The sequence below is a fragment of the Dunckerocampus dactyliophorus genome, chromosome 14, assembly GCF_027744805.1.
Source record: "Dunckerocampus dactyliophorus isolate RoL2022-P2 chromosome 14, RoL_Ddac_1.1, whole genome shotgun sequence".
In the NCBI taxonomy this organism is placed as follows: Eukaryota; Metazoa; Chordata; class Actinopteri; order Syngnathiformes; family Syngnathidae; genus Dunckerocampus; species Dunckerocampus dactyliophorus.
Window position 1 is genome coordinate 23,741,860 of NC_072832.1, and position 14,666 is coordinate 23,756,525.

Here is a 14,666-nt window from a genome sequence, read left to right on the forward strand (position 1 = left end):
ATAAATAGGGGACGTCTCTGCGCAGCCTATCGGATTCTGGGATGCAATACGCATCCAAATGAAAAGAACGCCAGTCCTCGCACTAATCCTAGTCTATCCTTTTTATCTGGGGACTCATTGCAGTCTGATCACTATGGGACAGCGGAGTGGTGGAGACAAGCCATGCGGATGACAGTCCAGTAAATGACAGAGGAGGTGGAGGGAAAGTGGTCTGGCTCCAGCGGCTGCAGAGTGTCCACGCATGCATGTAGGCGCGCTGCGTAAAAGTGGGCCAAAATGTTCCTCGTCCTGGTCGTGGGGCTCTATGCGGCCACGGGTGGACTTTTCTCCACGGTGAGCTGCTGCCCGTCTCAGTGCAGCTGTTTTTACCACAACCTGAGTGATGGATCCAAGGCCAGGTAAGAAGGGCGCACGCACAGACCTTGGGAGCTCTGTGCGTTTTTACGCGCAGTTATTTGGAGTTTGGGTAGATGTTGACACGTGCAGCAATGATTTATCAGTGAGTGCATGTTGGTCCAATTTTATTTAATGCAGGATTATCTCTCAAAGGCACTTTCACGCTCGCAGTGGGGTTTTAGCTGAATTTGGCTGGTTTAGGAAAGGACAGTTCGTGGCAAACAAAAAGTATGGACTACAATTAAGACCGCTGGCACTATCCAATGATAACCAGAGGTGTATTCTTTTAACTATTTTAGATTTTTGGTTGAAGCTGGGATAGGCTCCAGCTTGCCCCCGCGACCCTAATGAGGAAGAAGCGGTATAGAAAATGGATAGATGGATGGATAGATTTGTAGTTGAAATGTACATGATTGCATCATACTGGAATGCTATTTCGAATATTTTTGTCACCAAGGCCAAAATGAATGTCACAGGCATGTAACAGTTCATTTGCAAATATTAACTTTGTGCACCAATAGCCTCATTATTATTTTGGTGGCTCATGTGAGGCCACAGCATTACGTACAGCTGCAGAGCCAAATGAAAATCCACATAAAAAAATAACATAATAAAAATGACAGTATTGCACAAACATTCTCATATCAATGATTTTGTCAGAGGTTATTTTTGCTTTGCAGGCCACAGCATTACATGCACCATCTCACCACATCTAATACAATCCTTGCCTTGAAAATGATTATTTTTGTTAGATACTGTCAGAAAGGTACTCTGTTAATCCAATATGTTGGTTATCGTGGTTGCAGTTTGCAATGGTGTAAATGTGCATTGCATCGACTTTCGTAAATACGTTGCTACAACAATAGGCACACTGTTAAATGAATACTTCCCAAAACTAGCCATTATGGTCTTCATAAAGGCAGGATTTTTGATGCAAGTCCTGTATTGCATTAAGCATGTGTACCTAATGTCGTATTGTTTGCTTATTTATCTGTATCTATTCGGGGTGTCAGGAGACACTCGGTTCATGAGACGAGACAATACATGCGATTGGTTGTACGAGACGAGACGAGATGTGATTTTAACATTACTTTTAAGAAAAGTACAAAGGAAAAATATAAAAAATATATGACAATATATTGCAGTCTACTAATTTAAGTTCTACTGCGTTACACTGTTCTGCTCTCTGTGTGTATGCTAGCAGCCCCGCCTCTACCCACCAAAAAAAAAGACACAGTATGACTGACAAAAGGACTCGTTCTGTTCATGCCGTTGTTCTATGGAACAAACATGCCAAGGTGCTGAAACCAATGCACACAGTGAATCCTCTTCCTGCCTGTTTGGAGGCGAAAAATGAGGAAAACAGACATGGCAATATATTAAGGCCGGCAAAATTATTGAGTTCATATTCATTTCTTGTGTGATTAATTCGTAATTTATTACCGTCCCAGGCTGAGTGCCCACGAGACATTTTTTTTCTGAACGTCACGTTTTAATCATGCGAGATCTTGTGACACGAGATCTTGTGACACCCCTCGTATTTATTATTCCAGGAGTGTGATTTGCAACGATCCAGAGATATCCTTAGTGCCTGTCGGGTTCCCAGTGGACACGTCCAAGCTCCGCATCGAGAAGACGGCCATCCAGCGGATACCGAGTGAAGCCTTCAACTACCTCTCAAGTCTGGAGTTCCTGTGGATGTCCTTCAACACACTGTCTGCCCTCAGCGCGGACAGCTTCCGGGGACTCTTCAACCTCGAGGAGCTCCGCCTGGACGGGAACGCGCTCGCCGCCTTCCCCTGGGAGTCACTGACGGACATGCCCAGTCTGAGACTTCTGGATTTGCACAACAACCAGCTCACCTCGCTTCCCGCGGAGGCCAACACGCACATCAGGAACCTTACCTACCTGGACCTGTCCAGCAACAGCCTGCTCACCTTGCCCGCCGCTGTGCTTTCCAACTGGCTGGCGGTGAAGCCGGCGCAAGGCCCAGAGAGCTCCAAGATGATCCTGGGTAATTATGTCCATTTACAACCTTCCTTCAGCAGACGGACATACATGCGCAATCCAACTAAAGAGCATATCAAAAAATGCAAAAAACATAACCAAAATATTAGAAACAGCTGCCAGTATAATCCAGTGCAGTTGTACACCAACTAAAACAATAAACATCACATTAACTGAGTATTATTATCTTAATATTATGTGTTATTATAAAATTATTTACAGCACAGGTGGGCCCACATTTTGGTTTGATGCATGTAACATGTACATAGTAAGAAATTCAATGCGGAAAAACAGCAACATAATGAATGCAAACAAAAAAGAAAGCATAAGGATCACACAGGCCCATTAATGCAACAAATGTAAACAATAACGACCCACACAGTAGTGATGTGCGATACCACTGATTTCCCATCAGATACTGAGTCAAATTCAGGCTGGTATCGGCAATACTGATTCGATACCGATACTTTGTTTTAAATTCAATTCTATTTTATATCGTAACAAAAATAATATAATAGATTTATTTAATTTGTTAATAAGATAAATTATTAATTTAAATCAATTCTCAATTTAAACAAAAAAATAATTTAATAATTATTGTAATTATTTATTAATTTTAAAACCTTAAGTATATTGAGGTAGCGGGGTGATTTACAATATAGCCAAAAACAGAGGGCAAAATCATATAAAATATGTGAAAATGGTATTTTAAACAATAAAAAAAGAAATACATCAAACAAATGATGTAATTATTCTCAAGTCACACATGGCTCCGTTTGCGATTGTGTTTCAACAGACAAACGTTTCAGACAAACATTACCTCAAATGACTAAAGTATCAAAATGATTGATGCAAGTATCGATCCACACACCACACAGGCCCCTTACTCAATTAGGAGACTTTTTCAGCAAGTCCAGCTGTATGATATGTAATTTACTATAATCCAGTTGGAACCTCACCTATTCTCTGAAAAACAGATTTTCTGGAGCACATTTTGCAGAGTTTTCTGCTCACCCCAGACTGTTGTTTTCTCTCTGACCTTAGAAACTGAAAGTCAATTCATTTTGCCTTTGAAATGAACTCAGCAGGTTCAAAAGGGTGCTTTTTCTTAATTTTTCTCGATTGATGTTTTCACACTTTGAAAAGGCCTCATGCTTGAGCAGCAATTTTCTTAGTCTGCATGTTTTTGCATGTAAAGTGTTCCTTCTGTCACGTGTTAAAATCCAATCATAGTCTGAAACACTAAAAAAGTGCATTGACAAAATCCTGGATACTGAGAACAGCTGTTGGTTTCAAATATAAAAGCTGGTCTTTGATGAAGGACATGACGGTTAACTGACAGCACAACCTGACCTTGACTATCATCATCATCATTGCCGTTGTCATGATGTAGTTTATGAATTAAACGTTAATCCTCTTACAAGATTAACATCCTCCACACTGGCCATCTGCAAGCCGTGCCATCCCTTCCTCCCTTCCTCACCTGGAAACTTTGCCCTCAGGTCTCCATGACAACCCCTGGGTGTGCGACTGCCGCCTCTATGACCTGATCCAGTTCCAGAAGTCTCCCACTGTCTCAGTGGCGTTCATTGACACCAGGCTGCGCTGCTCCGCCCCGGAGAGCGTGTCGGGGGTTTTGTTTAGCGACGCGGAGCTGAGGCGCTGCCAGCTGCCGCAGATCCACACGGCAGTGGCGCGGGTCCGAAGCGCCGTAGGGAATAACGTGCTGCTCCGCTGTGGGACGATCGGGGTCCCCATTCCTGATTTGACATGGCGTAGGGCGGATAAGCGGGTCCTTAACGGAACAGGTGAGTCTGCAGATGGTTTTTCTACTTGATCCTGGAAGAACTGGAACTAAACCTTGCATTTCTCTCACAGTCCAGCAGGAAACGTCTAAAGATGGCATCACCTGGTCCATCCTCAGTGTCCCGGCCGTGTCTTACCGTGATTCTGGGAAGTATATCTGCAAGGCTACTAACTACGCCGGGAATGCAGAGGCAGTCATTTCTTTAATCGTGTCGAATTCACCAAAATCTGAAGGCAACCAAACCAGCAATGAAAAGAAAGCCAAAACCAAAAAATCCAACACAGTGGGAAAAGCTGCCTACCAAGAGAAGCTTGTGGCCAGATACGTTGCTCCAACATCTACCCCTGCATCCGCACCCATCAGGGATCCTGGCCTCCCACCTGAACTTCCTGACCCCAGTTTGGACAGTTACAGCCTTTCTGACCGACCGTCCCCTGACCCGGCCACTGACACCCTCCTGGATCTGGAGAAGACCAACCTCAGCAACCTGGCGGCAAACACCTCTTCCTTGCAGCAGGATCCAGACAGAGTGGTCCGCTCAGTCAAGGTGGTGGGGGACACAGACAATACCATCTCTCTCAACTGGCGGGCTCCCAAAGCGAAGAACACGACAGCCTTTAGTGTGTTGTACGCCGTGTTCGGAGAGAGAGATATGAGGAAGATCAATGTGGGGGCGGGCCAGAACCGAGTGACCATCGAAGGGCTTGTGCCTAGGACCAAGTACATCGCCTGCGTGTGTGTGAGGGGGCTCATCCCCAAGAAGGAACAGTGTGTCATTTTTTCCACAGATGAGGCAGCGAGTGCGACTGGCACACAGAAGCTCATCAACGTGATTGTCATCACGGTAGCTTGCATCATCGCAGTGCCCCTCACCGTCATTGTCTGTTGCGGGGCCTTGAAGAGACGCATCCAGAAGTACTGGGGGAAAAAATCTAAGGACATCCAGGATTCCTATGTGACCTTTGAGACATTGTCGCCCGGGACCAAAGCAAAAGGGCTGGAGGGGGAATATTTGAACAGACTCAACCCTGAAGAGTCCAACAGGCTGCTGTCGGCTCGCTCCAGCCTGGACTCTGAGGCCACGGCTAAAATAGAGGGACAGCCTAACGAGTACTTCTGCTGACGTCATGCTCCAGCTCCGGCTCCTCCGCCGCGTCACCTCCCTCGCTCTCACCCTCCTCCTCCTCCTCCATGTCCCAGTCCCAGCCATCATGGCCGCTCACATCCTCATCTGCAGCCCCACTTCCACCCGCATCAGTACCCCCAGCACCACACGTATCCTCACCCGCAGCGGCATCCTGACGTAAGCCCACCTCAGGGCCACCGCCCACACATGCCATGGGATTCCCCCCCTCCTGTTCCTCCTCGCTGGATCACACCTCCAACTCCGCCTCCACCCAGAGGCAACTTCTATCAAAGGACCTTTGCACGCTGCACCATCATGGAAATATCAGTTTAGGGAATATTTCTAGAACAAAGATGCTCCATTTTTACAAAAATCATAATAATCATTGTCACCTGCATGGCCCAGCGAAGAAACCTCTGTAGCCTGATCCGATTTAAAGGGAACTAAATACTCACATTGTTTATATGTATGTGTATGATTTGTAAATACTTTTATGGACAGTGTACACTTACATATATACAGTCAAGTCTGTGCCTCTGTATATATCTGTCATATGTTCTCAGAGGATACAGTATATACACACAGGCATGGCTCAACACTCTGGTGAACGCAGACAAGCTGGAGCTGGAGAGAAGTACAGAACGGACTGAACTATGACGCCGTGTAAATAAAGATGTGGATCTATTTCTATTCCCACAGCTATCTCCATGTATTTGTTCATTTGCGCCATCTAGAGGCATCACTATCCCCAGTAAATGTATTTATTTGAATACAGTTAAATAAACTTTTCTATATCTATAAACATGTCTGCTAGATATGTGTCTTTGTCCAATGTCTTTTTTTTTATTTAACCCTAACCTTAAACTTAACCCTAACACTACACCATCTAACCCCAGCCCAAACATAAACCTTGATCCAACCGTAACCAAAACCCTAAACCTAGGGGATCGTCTGACCCTATTCCTGAGTCTAACTCTAGCCTAACTCTAGCCCTAACCCCTAATCCTAACCCTAATCCTAACCGTAAATCCAAACATAACTCCAACTGTAACCAAAACCCAAACCCTCGGGGATCATCTGACCCTATTCCTGAGCCTAACCATAACCCTAAGTCTATGGGGGCTCATCTAACCCTATTCCTACTCCTTACCCTAACCAGGAGGAACTTCTTGTCCCTGTTTGTATCCATAATCCTATTCCTGAACTTAATCCTAACTCAAACCCTAACCTTACATTTAACCCTAACACTACACATGACTCCAACCGTAACTAAAACCCTAACCCTAGGTGGTCGCCTAACCCTATTCTTGAGCCAAACCCCAATCCTAACTCTAAGTCTAAACATGACCCCAACCGCAACCAAAACCCCAAGGGATCATCTATCCCTATTCCTACTCCTGACCCTAAACAGGAGGAACTTCCTGTCGCTGTTTGTATCCTTAACCCAAAGGGGTTAGGGATACTAACCTAACCCTATTCCTGATCCTAACCCCCAACCTTAAGTTTAGACATGACCCCAACTGTTACCAAAACCCTAACTCCAGGGGATCATCTAACCCTATTCCTACTCCTAAGTTTAACCAGGAGGAGCTTCGTGTCGCTGTTCGTATCCCTAACCCTTTTCCTGAACCCAACCCTCTAACCCTATTCCTGATTTTAATCTAACTCCATCCTAAACCTCTAACCCTAGTCTACTCAGTAACATATAATAATGTAGCAAAGTACAAAGAAAACAAATGACTTAAAATGTACAAATACAAAACTAGTCAATGATACTTGTGATAATTGTCAACATGAATGTTAAACAGCAGTATCAGCCAGCAGCACCTTCAGCATGGCAGCACCTTCCAATCCTTATTAAAAGACAACTTATCAGTAGGCGGCACCTGCTTAAACAAATAGTGGGTCAGACCTGCTGACTCCATCAAGAATTAGGTGTTGTGTGCTCGGGACAGGATTAGTCCTAATAAGCTTCCCTCGTCTGCCTCACCGGACATGTCCTGAGCACGAATGTCATCCGCCATTTGGGCATTTTTTGCCAGACTATGGATGGAATTTATTTGCTGGTTAGTGTTTTGCTTCACGTGCGAGGGTACGAGAGCTTTTCTCAGTGTTTGCGAGGGTGCAGCTGTATAGAGGACCGTCATGGAAGGTAAGACTAATCTTCACTCGGCAGGATTTAACCTTGTTTCTGTGTCTGTGTGTGGCAACAAAAGCATTGTAGTTTTATTCCAGTGGGTGTGAACTTTACATTCATGCTGGAATTAATTCACAGGTCGCTCATATGCATGGAGGAAAGCGTCTTTGGGGCCATACCAGAGAACATTCCACATGATATGACCAAAATCAGAATAGAAAAATCAAAATTTACTGAAATCGGACGTGGCGCATTCTCAAGAACGCCCGCCTTGGAGAACCTGTGGTTGAACTTCAACGACATCACCTTGATCAACTCCAAGGCTCTGGAAGGTGTGAGGAACCTGACTGAGCTCCGCCTGCAAGGGAACAAGCTGCGCTCTGTGCCATGGACGGCGTTCGAGGACACTCCGAGCCTGAAGATCCTGGACCTGAAACACAACCAGCTGGACGTGCTGCCGGAGCACGCGTTAAAATATTTGCCCGATCTGACTTACTTAGACTTATCCTTCAATCGGCTTACGGTCATATCCAAGGAGGTCTTCCAAAACTGGCCCCTGTACCAAAAGCTGCAGAGCGTGGAGGAGCGGGAGTTGAGCGCTTCCAGACCGAATGTGGTCTTGGCGCTCCACGACAACGCCTGGCTGTGCGACTGTCGACTCAAGGGCTTTGTGGAGTTCATCAGGTCTCTAAGTCCCCCGATTATTCTGATGAACTCCTACTTGACCTGCTCCGGGCCGGACTTTAGAGCGGGCAAGTTCTTCCACGAGGTCGAGCTCCAGGCTTGCATGAAGCCCGTGGTCACCACCCCGTCGCCCAACGTCAGCCTGTCGCTGGGCGCCAACGTTACGCTACGCTGCCTCGCCAAGGCCCGGCCGGACCCTGCGGTGTGGTGGACATATGGTCTGAAGATAATCAGAGGATTTCATGGTAAGAGTGTGATATCCTCAGTGTGACATCCACGCGGGCACATGGCCTGATATCTTCAGCTAAATTAGATACTTATGCTCACATTTTAATCACAGACTTCTATAAAGCTTCCTTTAAGAGGAGTCAATCTGGATGTTGGCTGCTGACGCTGTCAAGCTGCACACCATCGGTGTTGCAGATTATCGTGTGCTGCTGCGTGGCCCGGACAGCCGGTGTCCGCCCTGTTGGGACTGCACGAGCAAAACCTCCCTCCTTGTCACACTTCACCTTTTTGAAGGTGAACTGCTTCAACTCGCCATCAGAAACTAAAAACTGTTGTAACAATAACAAACAAAAAATAATATAATAAATATAATATGTAATGATAATATTATGGTAAATGAATAAAAAACAGTGCAATATCAAATAATAATTCAATATAAATGAGTACAATTTTAAAAACAACTCAGTTTTGTAAAATAATTCTATATAAATACATGAATACAAATAAAAAGAAATATTTTAAAAATTAATATAAATAAATATATAGACGTGAATACATATAAATAAATACAATTCAATAATGACTAAGCAAATCATACTTACATATAAATAAATGAATGAAGAAAATAGTAATCCAACATTAAAACATACTTTAGAAATAATTAATTGTAAATATATATACATTTTTATTAATTTTTATATATATTTTTTGTTAAATTTAATGTAAAGAAATAACATTAAACAATAATTAAATAGTAACCAATAACTGAACACAAATAAATACAATTCAATAATAATAAAAATAAAAATAAATAAAAGCTATTTCATTGTAAATAATACTTGTGCAACACTTGTAAAAGGTTGTACTATAAATATTTTTAAGCTACATTTACAGGGACAATTCAAATAATACAAAGGGGCAATACAAATAACAAATAAATAAATAATAAAATACATAAAAATGTTTGCCAGAAATCTAACACTGTAAAAATTCAAGTCCACTGACTAAAGTCAACTAAAGTCACTGATAACAAAGTGATTACTAAAGTCGTATTATTAATTGTCATATGATAATTACTACTGTTGTTATTTTTTTCCTTTCATTATTCCTGTATTTAATCAATTAAAAATCTTTTTCACTCTCTTTTACAAGACAGTTGAATAAAAAACGACCTCCATACATTATCAATGAATTAAAAAAAGGTTATTTTCCAGGTTGATCACATCAATTTTAATCATTTGTTATGATTTTTTTTTTTTACCTTGAAATAACAGCATAATGTCACAACAGTCCTGATTCTGGCTGGTTACAGTCTAAATAGGAACAGAAAAAGGAGTTTAAAGGCACACCGTGTAAGAAGCGCATCCAAAATCTTGTTAATGAGAACAGCAGCTTGAAATGAGAAGAGTGGACAAGAGTGGACCGGCCAGAACACCTCTAGCGTATATCTGAAAGGCCGCAAGTTCAAATGTGTACGTTTTTAGGTCAAATGTTTTTGGTTTTGGGAGGAACCAAACAGGAAGTGTCTTTTCCCAATGGCAATTCCCAATATTTGGAGTATGCCTGTGGGAACATTGGGTCCATTCATTCAGAAGAACATTTGTAGTTCATCCCCAGACAAAGTTGGAAGCATACAATTGTCCAAAATGTCTGCCAGTGTTAACTAGTTCACAGATGGGTGTGTCCATAAAGTAACACCCGTTTTGGTTCTTCAGTTGTCACATGACGTAAGACATTCTTATGTTCCTCCAGAGTCCCAGGAGAGAGTGGATGAAGACACCATCCGATCCCTCCTGGTCATCCCGTCCCTCCACGGAGCCGACCGTGGCGTCTATACCTGCAGCGCCGTCAACTTCATCGGAAACTCCTCCGCCAACATCCAGGTGGACATCATCTCTCCCGGCGGCTCCCAGTCGTCGTCCCATCCCGGTTTCCCGCCGGCGGCGGCCGATGAGAACGTCTACATCGACATTCGCATTGCCAAGCAGACAGTGCGTGGCATCGCCATCGAGTGGTTCGCCGCCTTGGACCGCCCGGATCAGACATGGTTCACCATCCATTTTGGAAGAGCAGATGCAGACAAGAAGGAGACCATCTACATCGGTCCTGGTATCCACTCCTACTCCGTCTCTGACCTGATGCCCGCCACCAAATACGAAATCTGCGTCACCCTGAAGAACCAAGCGCCGCGTCCGGGCCAGTGCGTCGTGTTCGTGACAGGGAGTGACATCACTGAGATGGAGCAGAGGGAGAAGCTGATTCACATCGTGGTGATCGTCCTGGCCATGGTGCTGGCCGTGCCCATCGGCATGTACGCCTGCACCACCGACGCCAGGTTCACCTGTCTGGAGGGGATGATGGCGTTCTGGAAAAACCGGCGAAGCGAGAGAAGCTCGGCCGGGTTGGAGCACGAGCGGCAAGGCACCTTCGACAGCCTGCAGGCGGCCAGCGACGAGGGCTTGGTTCGTAGAGAGTCCAGTGAAGACAGGAAGGTGAGGCGGAGGTCAGATGACAGACTGCATAAGAGCAAGGCTGACCACAGCAGAATCACTGCAGAACTTTACTAAACATACAATACACACTCCTTTCTTCATGTGTGCAATGCTGACTTGGATACTCTCTGCTCTCTCCTCTGTTTCCAGGGCGGGAGGTTTGTTGCAAAGATGTGATTGCTCTCCTTTTTTGTCAAGATTTTTGTTCAAGGGATTGCACCTTGCACGCCACTTTTTCTCTCTCAATTTTCATAATTCTCTTGTTACTTTGCATTTTTCGTTGGTTGCTGCTTTAATGACGAGTACACAACTTTGTGTTAGCACCTCGACATTGTTGCACTGCCTCGGTGGCCATCACTTATTGTAGGTATTAGAAATGCATGATGTGGGTTTTTTTCAAAGCGATACCAATAACTTTCTGCTTCTCAATACTGATATGGTACTGATAACTTTTTTTATATCTACTTTTTTATTTAGATTTAACTGTAGTTTGTGCACACCTGGAGGTATGATTTGCCCTAATCAAATATCATGACATTATTACTACCTAGGGGTGTAACGATTCACTTACTACAATGATAGATCGATTTATGTTCCTATGATTCATCCACATCGATTTGTGTTTGGCAAGTTGCCATTCCGGACAACATATATCAATCTAACATCATCTAAAAGGTAATCAATGGATTGCATCGATACTAGGAAATAAAGCAGGCTTTATATGGATGTGTGTGTTTTTTTAGCACTTTTAATGATAAAGACATTAAACGTTACTCGATCCAGTCTGCCTGTCTATGACATCATCTCCCCGCGCCAGCAGACAACAAAACGTAGCATGGCAGATGGCAGGAGGACAAGTGAGTGAGAAATAATTAAGCCACCATTGCTGTCCAATGTGTGGAAACACTTTGGCTTTTGCAAAGAGGGAGATGTTCTAAATAAGTCGCTCGCTTTTTGAAGGAACTGTTAAGTTCAAGTAAAATACCGCAGCAACACGACAAATCTCTCCAACCACCGTGCCCTACTAAGGCGCCATGGGATTTCACACAACGCTGACCGTCCAGGCACCTCTTGCAGTAGCAAGTAGCAGGTAAACATACTGTTGATTCAACCTGAAGAGATGTTGGTTGCACCTAATTATTTATATTAATGTTTTATTTGTATTATTTTTATGTTGAAAAACATAAAAACAGCCAAAGTAGCAGGTAAAACTACTGTTGAAATGTTGATTGCACTTGCTGTACTTTTATTGAAAAAGTATTGAGTATTGAAAATGAGAGCAGAAAAGGTTAACGTCCTGTTAATTCAACCTGAAGTGTTGGTTGCACTTTATTCAAATAAAATGTGTAGGCATAAACGTAGGCATTGATTGTTGTTTACTTGTTTGTTTATATCCATAATTAATTAATTAATTTTACCTGATTCCTTCCAAAAAACAGTGGGAATCTAGGAAACCTCACCTGCACTATCCAGGGATTTATTTCACAGCCACACTGGTTGAATTTGTGGCTAAAAAGTTACTGAATCGATATAAAGTTACTGAATTGTTTCGGATTGTATTGTTCTAAATGAACCAATATTGTCCTTCAATCATATCGGCAACCACAAATCATGACACGAATCGAATCGCTATTCAAATGAATCGTTACTCCCCTACTAGTAGTTACTTACTATCAGGAGAACCAGAGTATAGAGCGGGAGGAGCACGTGGCCCAGCGAAGTTGTATCTAAATATCTCAAGAAGTATTGAACAACAAATGTTAAAATGGGAAAACAAATTAGGCAACCAAAAATGTTACAAACACGTACCTGTTATCATGATACATATCCTTAAATTAACCAATCTGAGCGTTACTGTTTTTGTGTATTTGGACATTTTTGATACGGGTCTTATATACAGTATTTATATAAGACATATACCTATAATATATGACATATTAACCATTTGTTTTAATTTTCTGATTTAAATTTCTAATTCTGAAAGCTAATGTAAATAAAATTGTGAAAATAACTCAGTAACAAAGTAATTTCATTTAATTGATTGCTCGGTCGTTCATTTTCTTTGTGAATAAAGAAAGCTCTGTCTGTCATTTTTGTACTGTTTACAATGTGTTACTTTTTCTCCAAAATATTACTCAGTTCTCCTAAAGTCTTTTGCGTGCTGTTTGTGCAGAGGCTGTGCTGTTACATGTATGTCGAGTCAGTGTGCATCTCAACATGCATTCTGCTTCCTGCGATTCAATAAACGTGCGTGTATGTGTGGAGCATGAATTTTACTGATGCTGTGCCAGCAGCTTCCAAATGTCCACTAAAGTACAAAAACAACAACCTAGCATGTGAAGACCGCTATGACGTCCACTTGATGCACTTTATGAGATAATAACATTTATCTACTCAGCGAGTGAACTTGCATATTGGAGTCGTGGCTGCAAAGTTCCATCAGTTGAGCCGTAATCCCGCCTGCGTCACTACACTTGTACGTCACGGTTTGACTCCCCGCAAGCGGGCATGCGCCAAAACATGATCTGTGCTGAGTATAAGCAGACAGATGGCACCACGGATATGCATCCTCCCACAGCCATTGTTCATTTGACGTAAGACCAAAACACTGCGAGCATCCTCCTGCCATCATCACATCATTTTTATGTCTGTCAAGCCTGCTCTCTTGCTAGCCTAAAGGAAAAGTGCACTTTGAAAGGATACATTTGTTATATTGTAAATAAACACCCTCTTGCTAGCACACATAAAATAAATATATTGATTTTTTTTACCACTATATTTCTGTATGCTAACTGTTGTATCACTATTGTATTGAATCATAGGATACAAGTGTAGATGGTCGTCTTTAAAGTGTCGCACACAATCACACATAAAGTCAACGTTGCGCTAGGGTGGCTAGGTGGTCTCTACATGCAGAACAGCATCGGTGGAGCCAGGACAGGTTGTGTTGCCATGCTGACCCAGGCCAAATGGAGATATCAATTCCCTGGACCGAGGGGGATGTGGACAGTATAAGGATGATTCCAGGCTGGAAGTGGGCAGACATCTTTGGAAGGAGTCATGAGAAGTTGGGTTGTCTCCCTTTTCGGGACGGCCGCCTTCAATCATTCACAGTGTAGAAAAATCCTAAAATGGTGAATCTGAAATTGGCCGATGCTTGGTGAGTTCTGTTTTGGCAATGACAACGTTCCGCGCTAACAAGTGCTTTTGGAATTTTGCCCATCAACCACAATTCTTATGTGAGACAAGAAAAGACATCTTCCCTTTTCTGTGCATTCTAAGACAGCTAGCATGAGCTATCAGTGCACGTAAAGGGACATACCAATCCATCCATCCATTGTCTATGCCGCTAACCTCATTAGGGTCACGGGAGAGCCTATCCCAGCTGACTTCAGGTGAGAGACGGGGTACACCCTCGCCAGCCTATCACAATCAATATCACGGTGACTTACTCCATGGACAGTTGTCCGTCTGGTCCAGCTGGTCTGGGGCGTCTTTTCCAGTTGATTTTGGGTAGGTGGAGAAAAGTTTCTATCCCCACAGGGTTTGTTAGCGCTAACAATTCTTCATTCGTATGCAGTCTCTTGGAGCAATGTCCTCCTCGCCATACACACTAAGCTGCCATGTTCCGCAGGACAGGAGCGGGTGCTTCCTGTCCAGCGCCCTTATTTTGGCGATCTATACTTCCGGCGTGGTGGATGAGACAGCCGCTTCACGCCTGGTGGCCGCACAGCTGCGGACAATTTTCATTAGCGGCAGTTAAAAGGCCAGCGCCGTCGTATGTGCGGT

General features: G+C 43.5%; 2 protein-coding genes across 3 annotated transcripts; both read left to right on the forward strand.

Moving 5' to 3' along the window:
• Positions 1-6,097, forward strand: lrit1a (leucine-rich repeat, immunoglobulin-like and transmembrane domains 1a). The gene is made up of 4 exons (XM_054798309.1): positions 1-398; positions 1,950-2,410; positions 3,906-4,211; positions 4,282-6,097. The coding sequence occupies exons 1-4, from the start codon at positions 277-279 to the stop codon at positions 5,331-5,333; spliced, it is 1,941 nt and encodes a 646-aa protein (XP_054654284.1). The 5' UTR covers positions 1-276; the 3' UTR covers positions 5,334-6,097.
• Positions 6,098-7,249: 1,152 nt separating this feature from the next.
• Positions 7,250-13,141, forward strand: lrit2 (leucine-rich repeat, immunoglobulin-like and transmembrane domains 2). 2 transcript variants are annotated; one of them, XM_054798311.1, is made up of 4 exons: positions 7,250-7,488; positions 7,612-8,402; positions 10,138-10,877; positions 11,028-13,141. In XM_054798311.1, exons 1-4 carry the CDS (start codon positions 7,382-7,384, stop codon positions 11,052-11,054), a joined length of 1,665 nt encoding a protein of 554 aa, XP_054654286.1. In that variant the 5' UTR covers positions 7,250-7,381; the 3' UTR covers positions 11,055-13,141. The 2 variants fall into 2 exon arrangements, with proteins under 2 accessions (XP_054654286.1, XP_054654285.1); XM_054798310.1 differs by having other exon boundaries at positions 10,138-13,141.
• The last annotated feature ends 1,525 nt before the right edge of the window (positions 13,142-14,666 follow it).

What these genes read in the sequence shown, in the direction of transcription:
- lrit2 (XM_054798310.1), top strand. Translation starts at nt 7,382, where the DNA reads ATGGATGGAATTTATTTGCTGGTTAGTGTTTTGCTTCACGTGCGAGGG. An exon ending in ATAGAGGACCGTCATGGAAG is followed by an intron (nt 7,489 to 7,611) that starts GTAAGACTAATC and finishes ATTAATTCACAG; the next exon opens with GTCGCTCATATGCATGGAGG. An exon ending in GATAATCAGAGGATTTCATG is followed by an intron (nt 8,403 to 10,137) that starts GTAAGAGTGTGA and finishes ATGTTCCTCCAG; the next exon opens with AGTCCCAGGAGAGAGTGGAT.
- lrit1a (XM_054798309.1), top strand. Translation starts at nt 277, where the DNA reads ATGTTCCTCGTCCTGGTCGTGGGGCTCTATGCGGCCACGGGTGGACTT. An exon ending in AGTGATGGATCCAAGGCCAG is followed by an intron (nt 399 to 1,949) that starts GTAAGAAGGGCG and finishes TTATTATTCCAG; the next exon opens with GAGTGTGATTTGCAACGATC. An exon ending in GAGCTCCAAGATGATCCTGG is followed by an intron (nt 2,411 to 3,905) that starts GTAATTATGTCC and finishes CTTTGCCCTCAG; the next exon opens with GTCTCCATGACAACCCCTGG.